Here is a 20,333-nt window from a genome sequence, read left to right on the forward strand (position 1 = left end):
TATATGCATCAACATTGAGATTTACCCCTTACATATTTATTCCACTTGCAGGCACAAAACATGGTGGCTACGGTTACACTAGCAGTGCACATATGAGTCACAATTCTTGCTAACAGTATTCTAATTGAATAGAGTAAAATAGTTTCTTCTGGGAAAGAAAATGTAAAATAATTACATAATTATTAAAATATTGACTTATAAAAGCAAACACGGACCAAGGATTCCTAGCTAATTCTCTTGCATCTTTAAAATGACAGAACAGCTCATCTTCACACTATTATATAAGTACAGTGAAGCAACACTTAATTTACTAAGAAATACACATGAATATCCTGTGATGTGTGCATGGGATTAAATGTGATACAGTACTGCTACCCTGCTAGAATCCCACCAGTCCCCCACTGCCCACAGCAGCTTTACAGTGGTGCCAGCAGGAGCAGAGTAAAAGGGATGATTTTATTCTGTACTCATGGCCAGCACTGTAAAGCCACTGACACAAGGGTGATCTTCAGACGTTGACAAGAGAGGATTTACAACAACAATGACGGGGAGAAAGAAAGAGATAGGAGGGAACAGAAACCAAAACTGAAGGACAGACACAAGCTAAGGTGGTCAGTCCTGGTGTAACAGCTGCACCACTACACCTATGCCCCAAGAGTACCCCAGTGAAGGCATTTCCTAAAGCTGGGAAAGGTGTTCTCTCTTCACCCCCACCCCCATCACAATAGGCAGGGAACCTTTTTAGGGTCAGAGACCCCACAGGGAAAAAAAAAAAAAAAAAAATCAGTTGGGGGACATGTACAAGGGAGAGGCAAAAAAAAAACCACAAACCACTACCATCACCTTTCACTGAGGCATCTTATTCCCCACACTCTCCAACCCCATGGGCAGGGAGCGAAGAAGTGGGGAACAAAGTTCTGGTCCTCCCCCAGGTCAGACTGACTCTTCTGGTGCAGGACCAAAAATGAGGGATACAGCAGTGTGTGGAAGGGACAGGGAGCAAGATAGGTGTGTGGGGCCTGGACGGTATGGAGGGCGCAGGGGGCATGCTAGGGCTGTGTGTATGGGAAGATACAGGAGCAGACGAGATATCCACAATGGGGGTGGGAGTCTGGCAGAGGAGGTCTGGAGGGGAGTGAGGGTGCTTGAGGACAATTGCTAGGGGCAGCTCTTACCTGGTGCAGCTCCCCGGAGGCAGACATAGCTCTACTCACTTGCACACACACGCACACACCCACACAGCTCACAGGCACCAAGCCCCAGCTGCTCCCATGGCTGCTCTCATTGGCTGCAATTCACCTACAGGAGCAGTTGGGGAAAGCCACCAGGCAATGCTTCCCTTCACTGCCATTCACCCAGCCAGGATAGGTGAAGAGAAGCGGCAGCAAAGTGCTTCCTTCCCTGGCCAGGCAGAGCCCATTGGCCTGATCCAGCCAGGGAGCCAGTGACAGCACTTCAGCTAGGGGCTGTGGGGAGAATGTCAATGTTCCCTGCCGTGGGGGGAGGGGGCTAAACCCTGAGCCTCCCAGGCTGGATCCAGACTAACCGGCCCACATGCTGTCTATTGGCCACCAGTGCTATAGACTATCCATCTCCCAATGCTGTAGCTAGGTTGATGGAAGCATTCTTTCAACACAAACGTATCTATACTAGAGTTTAGGTGAGAATAGCTACAGTGCTATTCTCATTTGGTTTTGAGAAGAAGGGGCTTTCGAAATCAGGGGGTCCTTTCGAAAGGCCCCCGGTTACATGGGCAGCATTCATTTAGAAAGCAGCACTTTCAAATCACAAGGGGCTGTCATTATGCTAATGAGGTACTGCATATTCATGTCAGCGCCTCATTAGCATCTGCCAAAATCCCTCATTACCATGCCCCTTCTGAAAGGAGGGGGCTAGTGTAGCCACAGCCTATAGGCTCAAAACTCTCCCAGGAAGCTCATATCGTTTTACACTTGAAGTTGAGACACAAAGAAATTTGGTTACATATTCAAATTACAAGGCAAATTAGTAAGCAAGCAGGAACAGAATCCAAAGGGCCCAAACTCCTAGTCCATGTCTTAACCACAAGATCATACCAACAGAAACGTTTAAGCTCTACTGGTGTTACAGCCATCTGTTACTCCATTGCCTGGAGTATCAACTCTAAGATTTGAATGATTGTTTAAAATCTTTCCCCTAACCAGGTACTTTTCCACATCATCATCCATCATCCTGCTCAAACAAATTAACAGCCAAAATCTACTAGTGAAATTACTGTTTGCATCCTGAACAGCACAGTTGGCTCCTCAAGAGTAACATTCAGAAACAATGGGCTTCAGCAATTAGTTCCCAGACGGTTCAGCTACCATCATAAAGTTCTCTCAATATGCCAGGCACATGTTAACATCAACTGTGTAATACAATAGATTTGAAAGGAAATTATTTCTTATTTGGATACATGAAATTTCTACAGAAAAAGCTGGATCCCGAGTAACAAAATATGTCAAAATATCACAAGCTTGCATTTTTATGGGACTCCCTAAAAGACTAAATCTTGGCTGTATGTCAGAGTTTTCAAAGCACTGACAACATAATAATTCAGTTACATTGTCCATGCTACTGCAAAACCACATTAAATTCAAAATGTTTGAGCGTGTCTAGCAATTAAAATTAATATTCCTTGGAATGAGTGCTTCATTTTACAATAAAAAAAAAGGTACCTCAGTGTTCTGCACTACTATGGTCAACATTTAATAGAATTCTGTTGTCACTGAGCCTAGTATGTGTATATAAACAGTATAAAGCTACCAACGATAGCCAGAACAAGTCTGGAATATCTCTATAAGGCTATACTGATTTCCTTTTGAAGGCATGCAACTAACACAATCAATACAAATAATTTAGAAGGAAACACAATCAAGGTAATTTAACAAACAGAAAAGGAATATATTTCTTTTATCCTCCCGCAAAAGAAAATAATTTTAACTCGTTAGTAGTAATTAACTCTAAAGTTAGCATTTTACACAAATTTAAATATCTATGAATTAAGTAGTCTATGCGTTTTACAAATATTATCAAGCAAATATTTAGCCTACAAATATGTCATTACTTTTTCAACTCCAACAGATTAACAGTAAATTTTTACTGTGGTTCAGTTTAACTTCACATTCTGTATTAAGGAATCTGCTATTTTAAAATGAATTCCTAATAATTTGCATTTCATTTAAAAATCTTAAAATGCTTTAAATATATCAATTACACCTCAAGGTCCATGCGAGTAACCAAAATTTTCTTTATATAGGTGGTTAAACTGAGCAATCAAGTAATTTGCCTTAATTCAGACAGCAAGTCAGTGGCAGACTCCAGAAACTTGATTTCAAGTCACTTGCTCTGCGTATAATATTGCCTCTCCAAGTACATTATTAGTAGAATTTTCTACTCCAGTCTTGATTCTAGTCTAACTACACCATCACCCATCATTTTACATGTCATAAGAATGAAAATGTGGAGGCATTCCTGTAGGCATAATAAAAGAGCATCATAGAGCACTTAATTTTAATTCAAAGTGAAATATATGTTTCAAAAATTTTACACCATACACTACAGTATGCAACATCCACTGAAGGTTTGAAAATTAACTTCCTTCCCTCCTGAACATCCTTTTCCATTTATTTTCAATGGAAAAAAGTGCATTTACAAGATTTTGTTCTGGTTTATGCATCAGGAATTTTGTTAATAGTAAAAATTAATTAATTTTAAATAACTCCAGAAACAATGCTCAGGTTACCTCCTGCAGAGCAGCCACATAACTAAGACCACCAAGAGGAGGAGTTGTTGGAGGTTTACACACAGCGCCTCTCCACACACCCCTCAAAGCAGCAAAAATTCTCTACCAGATTAATTTTAAAAGGGTCAAACCTTGGGCATTAACTACTTGAAAGTGTCCCTTTAAGTTAAGAAGCGTTTTTCCTACGAAAATGTTCACCTAGCCCCATTGAAAAACCGTATGCAACACATTTACCGTTCCAATTAAATCAATGGATATACTTTAACAGGCATTGCCTGAGGCATGCACAGGGCTATGGTATACAAATGACATGCCAAGGGCAAGGAGGCTGGATGAATATACAGAACAAGCAATCTCACAGAAACAGCAGATGAAGGAACAAAGGTACATTCAACTCAAAGAATGAGGTGGAGCTCAAGTGTTCGGAAAAAATGATGAATTTATTCCAAATTCAGACATTGGTACAGATGGCATGATACCTATTACATTAAAAGTTTAAATACATTATACATTAAAAATTAACATAACCTAGATGTCATGTATCCACTTCAACTTGTGTACTTTAAAAATGGACTTTAATTACGCAACTGTGCTTCTGAAAACTCAGGCCATAAGCATCTCAAATTGAACACTCAAATTCAACATGCACTTTGAAATTTAAGCCAAAATTTTCAAATGTGCTTCAGTTCAATATTAGTCAAGTGGAAATAATAATACTTCCCTTCTTCACAGACAAATTCTAAAGATGAGTTCATTAACGTTTGAAAGAATAACAGAAAAAAATCCAGGAAAATATTCCATACTCAATGCAGCATTTGGACAGCATGAAGTGAATATGATATAGGGGTATACAATAAATTATAAAAACGAGTATTATACAGATGCCTTTGGCTGGGTCTACACTTACCCTGAATATCGTCAGGTGCTACGCAATTTTAGGTATGCCAATTGCGTAACAAAAATTGATTTCGCAGCCATCGATATTCGTCCCTATCCTCACTGCAGAATGTTGACAGTAGCACTCCTCCCATCAGCATTCCTTATGGCTCACGAGCAGTTCTGGGGTCAGCAATGACCTGGGAACGCACATGCACGAAATGCACCATGGAAGATCAAAACTAAGCATTCAATCTTCCACGGCAAGTGTACACCCAGCCTTAGTCTTCTGAGCATCCTCAACCTATGCACTGAATCAGGCAGAGGGCTGTTTAAAAACAGCATACGCTCACATAATTAAAGGCTAATATAATGCACATAAATAAGAAGTACGAATGAAGGTTGCAGAGGAAAATTCCTAACTTTTTAATATAATTTGAATAGGAAACATGCATGGATATATAAAGTCTGTACCACTCAGTATTTCCGTCTAATTTAAATGTCTTATAATCAGTTCCTCAAGTGCAAAATTACAATTGTGATGCTATCTTCCCACAATATTTTTCTGTGAATTCTAATGTAATGCAGGGGATGCATACAATAGAACTAGAAAATAATTAAAAATAATATTCTTCTGGTGAAGTGTTGATTGATCTAAGTAATATCAAACCACACATGCACATACCACAGTCCTTTCAACCATTGTTAAGGCTAAACTGTTTGGCAAAGTACAAAATGCAACTGTATTTATGTACTCAATTACTGAAACAGAAAACAAGCTTACTGCTGACTCTAAGGAACACCATAACTTACCAATGTCCAATCAGCATTTCACAGGAAGAAACCTCATTGTTTTCTTTTATATAAAACACATTTTCAGCATTATCGCAGAAAGCAAAGAAAAGTCAATTTGGAAAACTGTGCTTCAATTAACACAAAAAAATTGGCTTCCCGTCTTCAAGAAATTATAATTTCCATATCTGGGGCCTAAATACTGCCTAATGGAAACAAATCATGTCTAGGTGAGTAATACAGGACCAGATATAAACTCAATTGACCTGTACGATTTATGGCAGTACTTAAAACAATATATCCTTTGCCAAAGCTAACAAACAAAAAGCCACCTAATTCCCCCTTTCTCAGTGATCAGCTTCAACTTTTAAGCCATGATCTACATAACCCAGAAGATCAGCCCACTCAGGGTTGATGTTCCAGAGGCTGACTTCACATACCTGGTAGGGATGTGCAAAATCGACTGATCAGGGATCAGCAGTTGACGCCTGTACTACTTGCTATCGTGAGGAGTAAGGGAAGTCAAAGTCATCAACCTTGCTCAGCGAGGATGGCCAGGTAAGAAAATTTTAGATAAGTTGATTCCAGCTATGCAATTGCCATAGCTAGAACTGCATATCTGCAATCGACTTACTTTCCTACGGAGACCAAGCCTCAGTGTTTATACCAGCTAAAAATTTGTAAGTTCTGCCACACAATACCTGTAAAAGTAAAGTTCTTTTGCAGATTTGTGTGTTTAATTAATACATTTAACAAGCTGTTTTGTGTTCCCAAACACCACAGCTATCTCTGTTACATGGACAACTTTACCACCTGCAATTTACAATAAGTAAATATCAAGATAGCAGGTGTTGATAAGGAGCAGCAAAATTAACTCTTCTCTAGGGAAAGAACTGATTCTTTCAATATAATCTTCTCTAGCCCTGAAACAGCAAACCTTAGTTGTTCAGGTCCAGAAGGAACAGGTTTTGTGGTTCACGGGAACAATAAAGTAAGTTCTTGGGGTAAATCTCTGCAAACCCACAACTATTAAGCATACATTAAATACATGGCCCTAGGCCAAAGCCTTAAGATTCTAATTGCAAGTTGAAATGTGGGCCGCCACATAATTTCATTAACCACGGTTATACACATTCACACTTGATGGATAAAACAAAGCTAAAATTGTCCAGGGAGTTCTCCATTTCCCATGTTAATATTTAGATTTTAAAGTGAGAATTTTCTGTAAAGCTCTATAAAATTTAAAAAAAAAAAAACCTTTCCCACATAAATTATTGTAAACCTATTAATTTAAAACATCTTAAAATAGTGTATTTACACTACTTTTCTCCCAAAAGGTAATGCGTTATTATTACTCTATCATATATTTTAGTCTACTGCCTACCTCCCTTTGGTTTTAAGAGCGTTTAGCTCCACGCAACAGTACAGGGCTTTTACAAGTGCTTTCTTTGTGCTTCACAGATGCCCTTTTGGAATCCTGCCCTAGGGCTCCCATCCCCACCTTTCTTCACCCTCCACAAGCAACCATGTAATTATTCACGCAATCAGTAATGCATGAACCATCAAAGAGAAACAGGGAGAAGGAATTGCCCTTATCTCAGCTCATCAAAAATACAACAAGCAAGCCACAACGGGGTCACAAATTAAAATTGAATGCAGACAGAGAAATCACATCTACTCATTACTGCTGCTGAATCTTCCCTTGTAAACAAGGGACACCTACAGCAGGTATTTTACAGTAATTCTAATTACACCTATTGCTAAATGTGCATTGTAAATGAAGAAAAATTAAGCACCAGCATGATGGAACACTGGTAGAATATTTGCAGGTACAGGCAAAGCCATCAACCTGAAGCCATTACACAGGTGACAGATCTGTTGGCCACTAAGGTAATTGATACACCAGTGCCAAGTACTGCAAAGGCAGCAGGAGGTGACTACAGATTACAAGAATCTCAGGAAAGGAGGTTAGTAAGACTTAGAGATGCACTGAGCAAATAATAAGTTGTACTTCCCTTGTCCAGCATCCTCAGAACAAGGGAACATGCAGGATGAAGGGAGGTCCCCTGCCTCGCGTCTCCCCACCTCCAGGCCCACCAACCCCCTAACTTGTGGCTGGTCCTGGCTGGGGTAATGCCTCCGACACCGACCCTGCACTACTGTGGCCCCAGCCCTGGTGAGACTGCTGGCTCCAGAGACACAAGCACCCTGCTCAGGTCACTGGGCTCCCTTCTGGCAGGGCTCCCAGCCACTCGCTCTTCTAGTAGCCTCCCAGGCCAGGGCTCTCTGATCCAGTTACATTCGTGGTCCTGCTGGACCACGGATGTTACCAGACCAGAGAATTCCAGTTTTGAGAGGTGCAACCTGTAGTTAAATGCAAATTTATTTATTTATTTACTGACTGGATCTGCACAATAGGTTTCCACTAAAACATAAGAACAGCCATACCAGATCAGACCAAAAGTCCATCTAGCCCAGTATCTTGTCTTCTGACAGCGGCCAATGCCAGGTGTCCCAGAGGAATGCAGAGAACAGGAAATCATCAAGTGATCCCTCCCTTGTCACCTATTCCCAGCTTCTGACAAACTAAGTCTAGGGACACCATTCATTCCCATCCTGACTGATAGCCACTGATGGATCTATGCTCCATGAATTTATCTAGCTCTTTTTTGAACCCTGTTAAAGTCCTGGCCTTCATCACGTCCTCTAGTAGGGAGTTCCACAGGTTGGCTATAAGTTGCATGAAGAAATACTTCCTTTTGTTTGTTTTAAAACAAAAAAATTATTATTTGGTGATCCCCAGTTCTTGTGTTATGGGAACAACTAAATAACTTTTCCTTAATCAATCACTTTCCCAACACCACTCATGAGTTTGTAGGAAACAAAAGTTTTTTTCTTTTCATCTGATGAAGTGGATTTTACCTACGAAAGCTAATATATTTGTTAGTCTCTGCAGTGCCACAGGATGCTTGCTTTCATCAGAATTATTAGCTAAATTCTAGCTGCAGAATCTCTTACCAGTAATGAACAACATGCCATAAGCAAATAAATCCACCTGACATTTATCCCCTAGTTGTACTGGCTCTGATGTTCTCACAAGAGTACAAAGTAGATTTTGTTCTAAAAAAATTCTTAGTAAAGAAAAAAGATTTGCCTAAAAAAGTTGGCAAAATATGCTTGAAAAATCCACTGGAAACAGCCAAGCCTGTGAAGAGGAGTTGAGCCTGATTTTGTGCTTCATTTTGAATTTCTTTTGTCAACAACACAGAAGCAGGGTTTTATGACTATACTCAAGTAGGAGGTCTGGTGAGTAAGAGTCAAACTGTTGTGGACAGTTTAGACAGAAAAAATTCTGCCAGAGTGAAGGAGATATTCACAGTTTAAACAAAAACTAAAGTTCTGCATCAGACTGGAAATTCTGCAGCACGACAGAAATTAAAACAGGATTGTACTGAATTAATGAAAATTCACAATATGATCAGGAAAGCAATCCCTGTATGCTTTATGTTTTGCTAGTCATTTAATGTATACAAGTGGAAGTGGTAAATACACAATTTTTCTATTTACAGTATAGAAAGGTATACACCAATAATTTATCAAAGACACAGTAAGCAGGAGGTTTCAGCTCTGAGACAGGGGCACTTTTGGTATCTGAGAAGGGATGGAAGGCAAGTGAGGCTTTTGGAAATGGGGAAGGGATAAATCTCCCGTTTCTTGCCTGCAAGTAGGTTTGGAAGGAACTTAAACTGCTAGTTCTCCCCTCAGCATTCCAATGCCTTCTGTCAAGGAGCCTGGTACTTCATCCAAGGACAGATAAGGGGATTATTAGATGGATATTTGTGCCAAAACGACAGACAGCTGAATAGACAATACTACACTATTGTTAGGTGTCAGTTTAATACCCCATTAACAGAAAACACGGGCAGTTCTGCAGATGATTCTGTTGAAACAAAAAAACTGCCCAATAGCAAAAAAGAGGTTAAAGAGGGCTTTGGGCCACCAATGGCTGGCCTGGAGGTAGAAGAAAAGGAGAGGACCTGGTTCAGTTTGCGGTTAACTGGCAAAGAGGCAGGAGCAAGCTGCCTTAACATAAGAACATAAGAACATAAGAATGGCCATACTGGGTCAGACCAAAGGTCCATCAAGCCCAGCATCCCATCTGCCGACGGTGGCCAATGCTAGGTGCCCCAGAGAAGGAGAACAGAAGACAATGATCAAGTGATTTATCTCCTGCCATCCATCTCCTGCCCTTGTTATGAAGGCTAGGGCACCATACTTTATCCCTGGCTAATAGCCATTTATGGACCTGACCTGCAAAAATTTATCAAGCTCTTTTTTAAACCCTAATAGAGTCCTGGCCTTCACAGCCTCCTCGGGCAAGGAGTTCCACAGGTTGACTGTGCGCTGTGTGAAGAAAAATTTCCTTTTATTAGTTTTGAACCTACTACCCATCAATTTCATTTGGTGTCCCCTAGTTCTTGTATTATGGGAAAAGGTAAATAATTTTTCTATATTCACTTCCTCCACACCATTTATGATTTTATATACCTCTATCATATCGCCCTTCAATCGCCTCTTTTCCAAACTGAAAAGTCCCAGTCTCTCTAGCCTCTCCCCATATGGGACCCTTTCCAAGCCCCTAATCATCTTAGTCGCCCTTTTCTGAACCTTTTCTAATGCCAATATATCTTTTTTGAGGTGAGGAGACCACATCTGCACGCAGTACTCAAGATGTGGGCGTACCATAGTTTTATATAGGGGAAGTATGATATCTTTTGTCTTATTATCGATCCCTTTTTTAATAATTCCTAACATCCTATTTGCCTTACTAACTGCCGCTGCACACTGCGTGGATGTCTTCAGAGAACTATCCACTATAACTCCAAGATCCCTTTCCTGATCTGTCGTAGCTAAATTTGACCCCATCATGTAGTACGTGTAATTTGGGTTATTTTTTCCAACATGCATTACCTTACACTTACCCACATTAAATTTCATTTGCCATTTTGCTGCCCAATCACTCAGTTTGCTGAGATCTTTTTGTAGTTCTTCACAATCCCTTTTGCTTTTGACTGTCCTGAACAACTTGGTGTCATCTGCCTTTCCACACAAGGGGAAGGATCACTAGCCTGCTATCCAAGGGAGCCATCAGGAAATAAGCACAGTCTCCTTGGCTAAAAGAGTCTGTGAAAGAGACTTAAGAGAAGCTGGCCTAAGAGATAAATGAGTGACTGAAGCAGAGAGAGATCTTGTGGGGTTCTGCCGCCACTTTTTTAAAAATAAATTGAGGCTTAAATTCTGTTTCACAAGTTCTGCAGACTTAACAACGTGAAATACATAGGGTTCTGTCTCTGTAGCAAACCAAATGCCCCAACTATCATTTAATTATTTCAGGGTCTACAAAACATCTATTCATTAGCAATGCAATACACATCTTTTACCTTGTTTGACCATTTATAGGCTTGAAGTAGCTGACTGTAGAGAGGAGTTTTGTCTTGTACCGGATCTAGGCTCAACAATCCACTGTTATGAAGAGGATGATTCTCAGATGGTTTGCCCACTAGATTGCTCAGACGTTCCAGTTCACTAGAAGTCAAAAACAAACCTCCTATGTAACATCTGCAGATGATTGTTCACTCCACTCTAAGCGTTTATGCAATATGTGGTCCCTACACTTCTCATGATTAAAAAATAAATTATAGACATAAATATTAAAAAATGCTTGCCCAAAGGTCAAGGGAATTTGACAAGCATCTCCAATATTAACCAGACACAAATGACCCACCCCACAACAATACTTCTCCTGTCCCAAAACCTTGGATAAATAAATGGGCTTTATAACATGCCCTGAAGGTCAACAGATTCCGGACATTTTGGACCACAGTTGATAGAAATTCAAAAACCTCCAGGGACACTCTTGGTGAATGCTCTTTTAGCAGCCCCCTCACTTTGAACCAAAAGTGCTCCAGCTTGACCACTTCCTTGATTTGAGGACTTTTTTTTTTTATTTCAGAAGGTGGAAAAAGCTACTAAGGAAAAATCAGTTCTAGATTTGATTTTAACAAATAGGGAGGAACTGTTGAGAATCTGAAAGTGGAAGGTGGCTTGGGAGAAAGTGACCGTGAAATCAGAGTTTATGATTCTAAGAAATGGTAGAAGGAAGAACAGCAAAATAGAGACAATGAATTTTAGGAAGGCAGATTTTGGTAAACTCAGAGAACTGGTGGGTAAGGTCCCAAGAGAAGCAAGACTAAGAGGAAAACAATTGGAGAGCTGGCTGTTTTTCAAAGGGAAAAGGACCCAAAAGCAAGCTATACCACTGCGCAGGAAAGATAGAAAGTATGGCAAAAGAATGCCTTGACTTAGGCAGGAGACCCTGCGTGATCTCAAAACCAGAACAGGAGTCATAAAAAGTGAAAATTAGGAAAAGTTACAAAGCATGAATATAAGCAAACAATACAAGTATGCAGGGAAAAGATTAGAAAGGCAAAGGCACAAAACAATCTCAAACTAGCTAGAGACATAAAGGTTAAAAAGAAGACATTCTATAAATATATTAGACGCAAGAGGAAGACCAAGGAGAGGATAGACCCACTATTCAGTGAGGAGGAAGAAATATCAGAAAACTTGGAAATGGCAGAGGTGCTTAATGACTTCTTTCTTTGTCTGATGAAGGAATGCCTAACACAGTGAATGCTAGTTGTGAGGAGGTAAGTTTAGAAGATAAAATAAAAAAAGAACAAGTTAAATATTACTCGGAAAAGTTAGATAGCTGCAAGTCACCAGGGCCTGATTAAATGCATCCTAGAATACTCAAGGAGCTGACAGTCGAAGTATCTGAGCCTTTAGGTATTATCTTTGAAAAGTCCTAGAAGTCAGGAGAGATTCCAGAAGACTGGAAAAGGGCAGATATTGTGCCCATCTATAAAAATGGAAACAAGAACAACTCAAACTACAGGCCAGTCAATTTAACTTCTGCACCAGGAAAGATAATGGAGCAAGTAATTAAAGGAATGCATCTGCAAACATTTGGAAGAAAATAAGGTGAGAGTTAATAACCAGCATCAGTTTGTAAAGAAAAACCCATGCGATAGCTTTCTTTGATAAGATAACAAGTCTTGTGGATAAGGGAGAAGCAGTGGATATGGTTTATCTAAGATCTTGCGAGATCATATCAATAAACTAGGCAAATACAACTTGGATGAGGCTACTACAAGGCGGGTGCATCACAGACTGGATAACTGTCCTCAGAGAGTAGCTGAAGGTTCAAAATCACGCTGGAAGCGCATAGCAAGTGGGGTTCGACAGGGGTCTGGTTTTAGATCGATTCTATTCAATACCTTCCACAATAATTTATATCCGAGGAGTCCAAAACGGTCACCACTCACCACACGTGGCAAACAGGACACCGCAGTGTGGCAATTGGCTCTGGAGCCACATGTGGCTCTTGGAGCCTTTAAATGCGATTTTTCCTAGAGCTGCACGTGAGTGCTGTCCACTTGCGCACATGCCCCACCCGTGGTGGAAATAGCGCAGGGCAGCTCCAGCAGCTCCCACGGCCCTCAGCTGCTGAAGCGTCCCCAGTGGCTCATCCAGGCCCGGTGGCTCCAGCAGTGGCAGCAGCTCCAGTGAGTCACCAGCATTTACAATGTGGGACTGGGGGGGCTCCTGGCTCTAAGTGTTGAGGAAAGCATTTATTGTGGGATGTGGAGAGACTGAAGACAGTCCAGAGAAGAGCAACAAGAACGATTAAAGGTCTAGAGAACATGATGTATGAGGGAAGACTGAAAGAACTGAGCTTGTTTAGTTTAGAAGAGAGAAGACTTAGAGGGGACATGACAGCAGTTTTTAAGTACCTAAAAAGAGGAGTACAGTTAGGAAGGAGAAAAATTGTTCTCCTTGGCCTCTGCAGATAGGACAAAAAGCAATGGCCTTAAACTGCTGCAAGGGGGATTTAGGTGGGACATTAAAAAAACATTCCTAACTGTCAGGGTGGTTAAATGTCGTAATAAACTGCCTAGGGAGGTTGTGGAATCTCCATCACTGAGGATATTTAAGAACAGTTAAGACAGATATCTATCAGGGATGGCCTAGCTGGTGATTGGTCCTACCATGAGGGCAGGGGACTGAACTCAATGACCTCTTGAGATTTCTTCCAGTTCTAGTATTCTGTGACTGAAACAGCTGCATGACAGCATTGACAGAGCTAAAGCCTCCCTCCAGTTAGTAGGTTCCACACCACCGGATTTTGGAACCTAAAAGATCTCTCTCTCTCTCAAGTAAACAGATCCTGAAAAGCATATTGATAATGCATGAATCATGTCTATAATTCATAATTAAGTTCTCAGGACAGAGCTATGTCATATTTTTACAAGAAGCACACATTTCTAGATATATAGTATAAAATGCTATTAAACTGAAACTCTATTGTAATTTTCTCCCCCCAGTTTCTACTGTCAGAGAGGTAGCCGAGTTAGTCTGTATCTTCAAAAACAACAAGAAGTCCTGTGGCACTCTATAGACTAATATATATTTTGGAACATAAGCTTTCGTGGGCAAAGACCCACTTCATCAGATGCGAGTGGGTCTTTGCCCATGAAAGCTTATGCTCCAAAATATCTGAATCTCTACTATAGCACTCAAGTTTAGTTTTTGCTGCTTATATCACGTTTATCAAACACCACATAGTGTGAAAAAATTAATGCATATATAAGATATCCCATAAGCTTTAGAAACCTAGAAACTTTTCATAGGAATGAAATACAATACTTCAAATGACAACCATAATCAGGTGCTTTTTCCTTTAATGGTTGAAAGCTGCCTCCTGTAATCACTGATGTCAACTCAGAACTCCCATTGAATTAAGAGCAGGGTTCAGCCCTTAGTACAGCAATGTGTTAAATTCTTAACAGGAAAGAAGTCAAATGAAAGATCCAAAGTTGAAGGCCAAGGTGAAGAATAATACACTTGGAAATATAAAAACGTAAAGAAACACACAAAAAGTCTGTCCTTTTGGGTTATCAGTTCTCTGGCACAGGGACCTGTTATCATATATGCCATATCATATACAAAACATCTCCCTCAAAGCGGATACTATATAACCATAACATACATTAGTTAAAACAAAAAAACCAGTCCAGTAGCACTTTAAAGACTAGCAAAATAATTTATTAGGTGATGAGCTTTCATGGGACAGACCCACTTCTTCAGATGGGTCTGTCCCACAAAAGCTCATCACCTCAAATTATTTTGTTAGTCTTTAAAGTGCTACTAGACTGCTTTTTTGTTTTGATCATATATAGACTAGCACGGCTATCTCTCTGTTACCATACATTAGTTAAGGTTGTTCACCAGCATAAAACTGAGAAAAAAAAAATCAAGAAACTAACAGTTAAGGGAGCCAAGCAGTTTACCTCCTGCCACATAATCTTTATACATAAACTTTTATTCCCTCTGACTTACATGTCCCACACCACCTTCAGGCTCCACTCTTGCAAATACTTAAGCATGTGCTAACTTTACTACTGTAAGCAGACACAGATATAGCTGGGATTACTAAAAAACAACAGCATTATGCAAAATTAGTCTTTTTATGGCATTAGCCAAAGTTTATTGACTTTATCAACTTTTTCATCAGACTCTTGTTTCATTCAGTAATTGAAATGTGCTATTGTGTCTCTAAACTTTAGCACCTCTCTCACTTTTGGTTGTTAATTATTTATATTTCTACTTAATTATGTTACAGAAAAAATAATTAGATGTTTATAGAAATGGGTGAAAATATACATCCTCTACCTAAGATACAAAAGAGGAAAAATATTTCAGCTAACTGTAAGTCACAGATCGATTCTAATCAAATTTTGTTGCCTAACAAAAAGTAAAGTGGCATAATTTTGGAACAATGTGCCAGCTTCCCAAAATGAAGTTTCCTTCTGTGTGGAGAGTCAATTAAAAAAAAATCAGCTAAGTATTCTCAAAGTAGAAATTTAACAAATTATTGCGGAAATTCCTCCAATTCATCTGTACTGGTAATTGTCTTGTGTTTACAAAGAATCAAGTAGGAACCTATTTGCCTTCACAGCCTCACTGTGATCATATTGATCTATGTGCAACAGAACGGCTCCTATAGAAGAGCAGAAAAAGCAGTGAATCATAAAATGTCACTTTGTCTGGTCTGAATTTGTGGTTACCCTAAATTTCAGATTCATATGATTTTTCCCTAATTTACAGAAAAGTTAATGAAAGTTTAGTGCCAATGAGACAATTATTTACAATCTTGTACGCTACCACACAGACACTTCACAAATAAAAAGAGAAAGAATCCCAAAATCATTTTCAGTTCAAAACCTTCATATTGCAGAGGGATCTATTCAGGTAGCCTCTTACAACACAGAAATAATTAATATATATGTAAAGAGAGAGAAAATTGATCCCAGGTCCTATATTAAAATGAAAATCAGCAGATTCAGAGGAGCACAAGGAGAAAAGCAGAGCAAGCAATCACTTAAGAGACTAATGTGCACTCATTCAGAGCCACTTTTGCTGTTTGTATAAACATGTAAGTCTTGGTGCACGAAAATAATTCCTGTGGCTTCCTAGCCTACAAATGAATTTTAGCATCATTATAAAATTAGTGCATTCAACAAATTTCTCCTCTTTCATCTAGTGTCATGCCTTTTTTCATTTGTAAACCTCTAAAATTTTTCAAATGGGAGTGCAAATCCCCTTGGAAATCTTAGGGATAGGCTCTGGACCCAGGACTCCACAGACCACAGATTGAAAACCACTCTTCTAAGGTAACAACCAACTTTTGCAGAGTCCATAGATTATGGGTCCACATGTTGAAAAACACTGACTGAGTTAAGTCCATGTTATTCTAGAAAACAAAGCAGCAGCTGAAAATGAAAAATCGGGTATTCACGTGTGTTGTCTAAAATGCTATACACTTATGGCACCACAGTAACCATCCTCATTATTATAGTGCTAAGAGATAGTGTAGTGGACCAGGGGTCTATCGTAGAGGGTGCTGTACAAACAGAATAAAAAGACCCTGTTCAAACGAATTGCTAAACTAAGGTTCAGATCCTCAAAGATATTTAGGTGCCTAGTTCTCATTGATTTCAGTGGGAATTAGGTCAGTTGTGTGTCTGAACACCCCTGAAATTCTGGGCCCAGAGTATAAAACAGGAGAAAATAGATGGATACAGACAGCTAATACAAGATCATCATAAAACCATAATACCCATTTTGATGAACTCTTAGAACTCTACCTGAGCAAGCCACGCAACTGATAACTGGGATTCCCACCTCTCACTTCTGATGCACTCTAGCAAAACCCAGTCTTGGGGATGAATGTAAGTAGCTTTTTAAAAAGATACCATTAACTTTAAAATCAGATACTATACACAAAGTTAACGCCCATTAAACCTGAAAGAATTCTGAAATGCCAATCTACTTCTTATGCTCTTTGCTAAGTTTTTCATGGTCCAAACCAAAGAAGGCAGAGTGTGGTTTGCTCGCCCTCAGTTTTGCTCTGAGACACTTAGGACTAAGAAGTGATTAGACTGCTTTGTTTGTGCGCTGTTTGTTTTGTTGTTTTGGTTTGTTTGTTTAATTTCAAATATTACAGGGGAAATGTTGGTGCCTCTAGCACACTAAGCTGGTCCAGACCTTGCATAAGCTAGTTCCCCCAAAATTAAGCACACATTCCACTCCAAGTCAGGTCAAATTTCAAGACTCAGTCTTGAATGGCCAGCACTGGATTCACTTTGTGAGTTGTTGCATTTGTCTAGTCATATGTCCTTAAAAAAAAAAAACATGGAGATACACATCTCATAGAGGTGATCACTGAGTCCAGTTCCCCACCCCTTTGGCAGGACGACCAACCACCACCCCTTTTTCAAACTATTTACCCCAGATTCCTATCTAAATAGCCCCCTCAAGGGCTGAACTCGTAGCCCTGGGTTTACCAGGCCAATACTCAAACCACTGAGCTATCCCTCGCCGCCGCCCCCCCCAAAAGGCAGGAGAAGAGGACAAGCCAACGCAGACAGACGCCCGAAGCGGCAGCCCAGAGCCGCCTGGTTATTGGGAAAGTTCCGGCTAAGGGTGCCCCCTGTTAATCGGGGGCGGAATCCGGCCCTCTCTCCTCTGACCCCAGCTCGGAGCAGGGCACCTCTTCTCCCCCGCCTCCCTACCCACAGGGCCATCCGGGAGCGCAGGCTCCCTGCCCGCGGTGCCCGCTCACACCAGCCTCAGACCACCCGCCCCGCGCCTGCCGGTTCCCCTCAGCTGCCGCGCCCACCTCAAGTCCCGGCTGACCGAGTGCAGGCTCTCCTGGAAGCAAGACACGAAGCCCTTCTCGCGGCCCTCCAGCGTCTCCTTGTTCCGCATCCCGTCCTTCAGGCAGTCGAACACCCGCGTGACGCTGGAGCGCAGCGCCTGGATGGCGGCGATGGCCTGAGAGAAGGCCTCCAGGTTCACCCCGGGACTCAGCACCCCATCCGCCATCTTACCCCGCAGCCAGCCGCACGGGCCTCCCCCGAACCCGGCAACCAGAAGCGCCGGGAACGCCACAGGGCCGCGCCGGCCCAGGGCAGCTTGGGAAATGTAGTCCCGTGGGGGGGGAGCTTGTGGGGGTGGATGTAGTGGGGCGCAGAGTCGGGGGACGGGAGGACAGAAGTCCGTATGGGGCGGAGAGTCTGTAAGCGGGGGGTGTGGAGAGGTCCGCGGGGTGCGGAGAGGTCCGGGGGGTGGGGAGTCAGTGGGGGGGGGGGGGTTACAGAGAGGTCCGCGGGGTGGAGAGTCAGTGGGGGGGGGGGGGTGCGGAGAGGTCTGTGGGGTGGGGACCCAGCAAGGGGGGTTCAGGGGGTGCACAGAGGTCTGTGGGATGGGGAGTCAGTGATGGTGTGGAGAGGTCCATGGGGTGGGGAATCAATTATTAAAAACACCACACACACATCCCACAATGCACTGCACATATTAAAGAGAGTGAGAGCCAGTGTTTCAAGATCACATATAATTTGCTATTGAGATGAGAGTTGTTCATTTTTGGCCTTTTAGATGTTTGCTGAAATAGCAAAAATAATCAGGAAGGGTTTTTTTTTTAATTTTGCAATTATAGTGTCAGGAGCTACAAAGAAGTCCTGAAAGAGCCACATGTGGCTCCAGCGGCACAGGTTGCAGACCCCAGGCCTAATGGCTTATTAAGTAATCAGCCACACCAATTGCATTTTGTTTGGTGGGTGTTCCCCTGCGCCAGTATTTTTGTAACTGATACATAGTTACTATTCCTAACTTCTTACACAGAAATAATACATGCATCGACATAGGATAATCACATTCAGTAAATTATAATCTTTCCAATGATACCTCATATGACCGATCTTGCATAAAATAAATTAGTTGCATGTTATTTATGTAAGCATATATCTACGAAGAATTTGGGGCATAGTGTCACATTTTTCCTTCCTATCAATCCTCAGTCATTTAAGTTGTTACTGGTATTTGCTTAATAATAGCACCAACAGTGAATGTGGTGCAGTACAGTTCACAAATCTAAAAACAGACTCACTCCTGAAATAGCTACTGCAACTGATATCTGTTCATTTGCATGTATGGAATAGCTTAGGGGTCTTAGTCCAGTTTCCAATGAAGAAATGTCCATATCACAAAATCCCCCACCCAATCCCTATTTGTCATCCTCCTCCTCTGTGAAGAGGTGGAGGACTGAACAGCCTAAGGAAATTGAACTGTCTTTTACCCATGAAGTCAGTCCCTTTGAGGAGTGGCTTAACACAGCATGGGGAAACCTACTGTGGTCATTTCTCCACAGAACATAGTGGCTACATCTGCACGTGCAGCCTATGTCGACAGAGAAACCTCAGCAGTACCTCTGTTGACAGATTGTGTCTGCACATAAAAGCAGCTCAAAAGAGCAAGCCACTCTGTTGACAGCAGCTGGACTGCTGTGCCCTCCCTCAACAGAATGGCTGACCTGAAGCTCTGCGAACAGGGCTGCCTGCAGGAACCAGAAGCCTTCTCTGTTGACAAGAGCGTCTACACGGGCACTGTCAACAAAACAATGTCAACAATGGCATTATGCCTACACGGGCACTCTGTCAACAAAACAATGTCAACAATGGCATTATACCTGATCGGAGAGAGGTAGAACGCTGCTGGCTGAACAGCTGAGTTCTGTTGACAAACTCTTGACAGACCACTTTGACCGTGTAGATGCTCATCGAGTTTTGTTGACAAAAGCCCAGTTTTGTTGACAGAGGCTACCCATGTAAATGTAGCCAGAGTGGTTCAGTCTTGCCGAACTGCCAACTTCACTCCTTATACCAGCTCTGAATTCACATGAAATTTTAAAACGAAATTCAAAAATAAACTGTACCCAGTCAAACTAGTTGTGTTATTTTATGCATGTAATATTCTGTACCAAAAATATGTCAAATTTTACTTGCAAAAAGAAAAGGCTGCTGTTTTATTCCATATGCAATCTGTAGAGCAATACGCTCAACTGCTTTTTTTTTTCCTACTCAAAGATCAAGTGCAGGATCTGATGTAAAACCGAATGGGAAGCATATATAATTATTTAAAAGCTAAATAACTGCTTAAAATAAGATCCTTGAAGGCATCAAAAATATCAGAATTCACAGATGGTTTGCAGATTAATTCATACCGTATTTGGTCCACTCAACAACTTAAAAAAAAATGTGCTTTTCCCTCTCTTTCTCGTCAGTCTGAATGTTGATGGGTGCTCAAAACATATGTGCTTCTTTCTTTAAATTGAGCTCTGAGTCATGTTCTACTGCACTGTTACATTCAAACAGCAAATTTGCACCAATATATTTATTTTTAAAATATGTAAAAACACATTTAAATTTTGTATGTA

The 20,333-nt window shown here is 41.1% G+C and overlaps 1 protein-coding gene across 2 annotated transcripts in view; it reads right to left on the reverse strand.

The window, feature by feature from the left end:
• The window catches only part of MED27 (mediator complex subunit 27), a 189,512-nt gene extending 171,529 nt beyond the window's left edge, over positions 1 to 17,983 (reverse strand). Inside the window, exons 1-2 of one of the 2 annotated variants that reach the window (XM_075015363.1) lie at positions 17,739 to 17,983; positions 10,876 to 11,020 (exon numbers count right to left, since the gene is read on the reverse strand). In XM_075015363.1, the coding sequence (XP_074871464.1) occupies positions 10,876 to 11,020; positions 17,739 to 17,944 (351 nt within the window). In that variant the 5' untranslated portion in view covers positions 17,945 to 17,983. The remainder of the gene's footprint in view (positions 1 to 10,875; positions 11,021 to 17,738) is intronic. The other variant, XM_075015362.1, reaches the window with a different exon arrangement.
• Positions 17,984 to 20,333: the final 2,350 nt, after the last annotated feature.

This window comes from Carettochelys insculpta, chromosome 21 (assembly GCF_033958435.1).
Source record: "Carettochelys insculpta isolate YL-2023 chromosome 21, ASM3395843v1, whole genome shotgun sequence".
Classification (NCBI taxonomy): Eukaryota; Metazoa; Chordata; order Testudines; family Carettochelyidae; genus Carettochelys; species Carettochelys insculpta.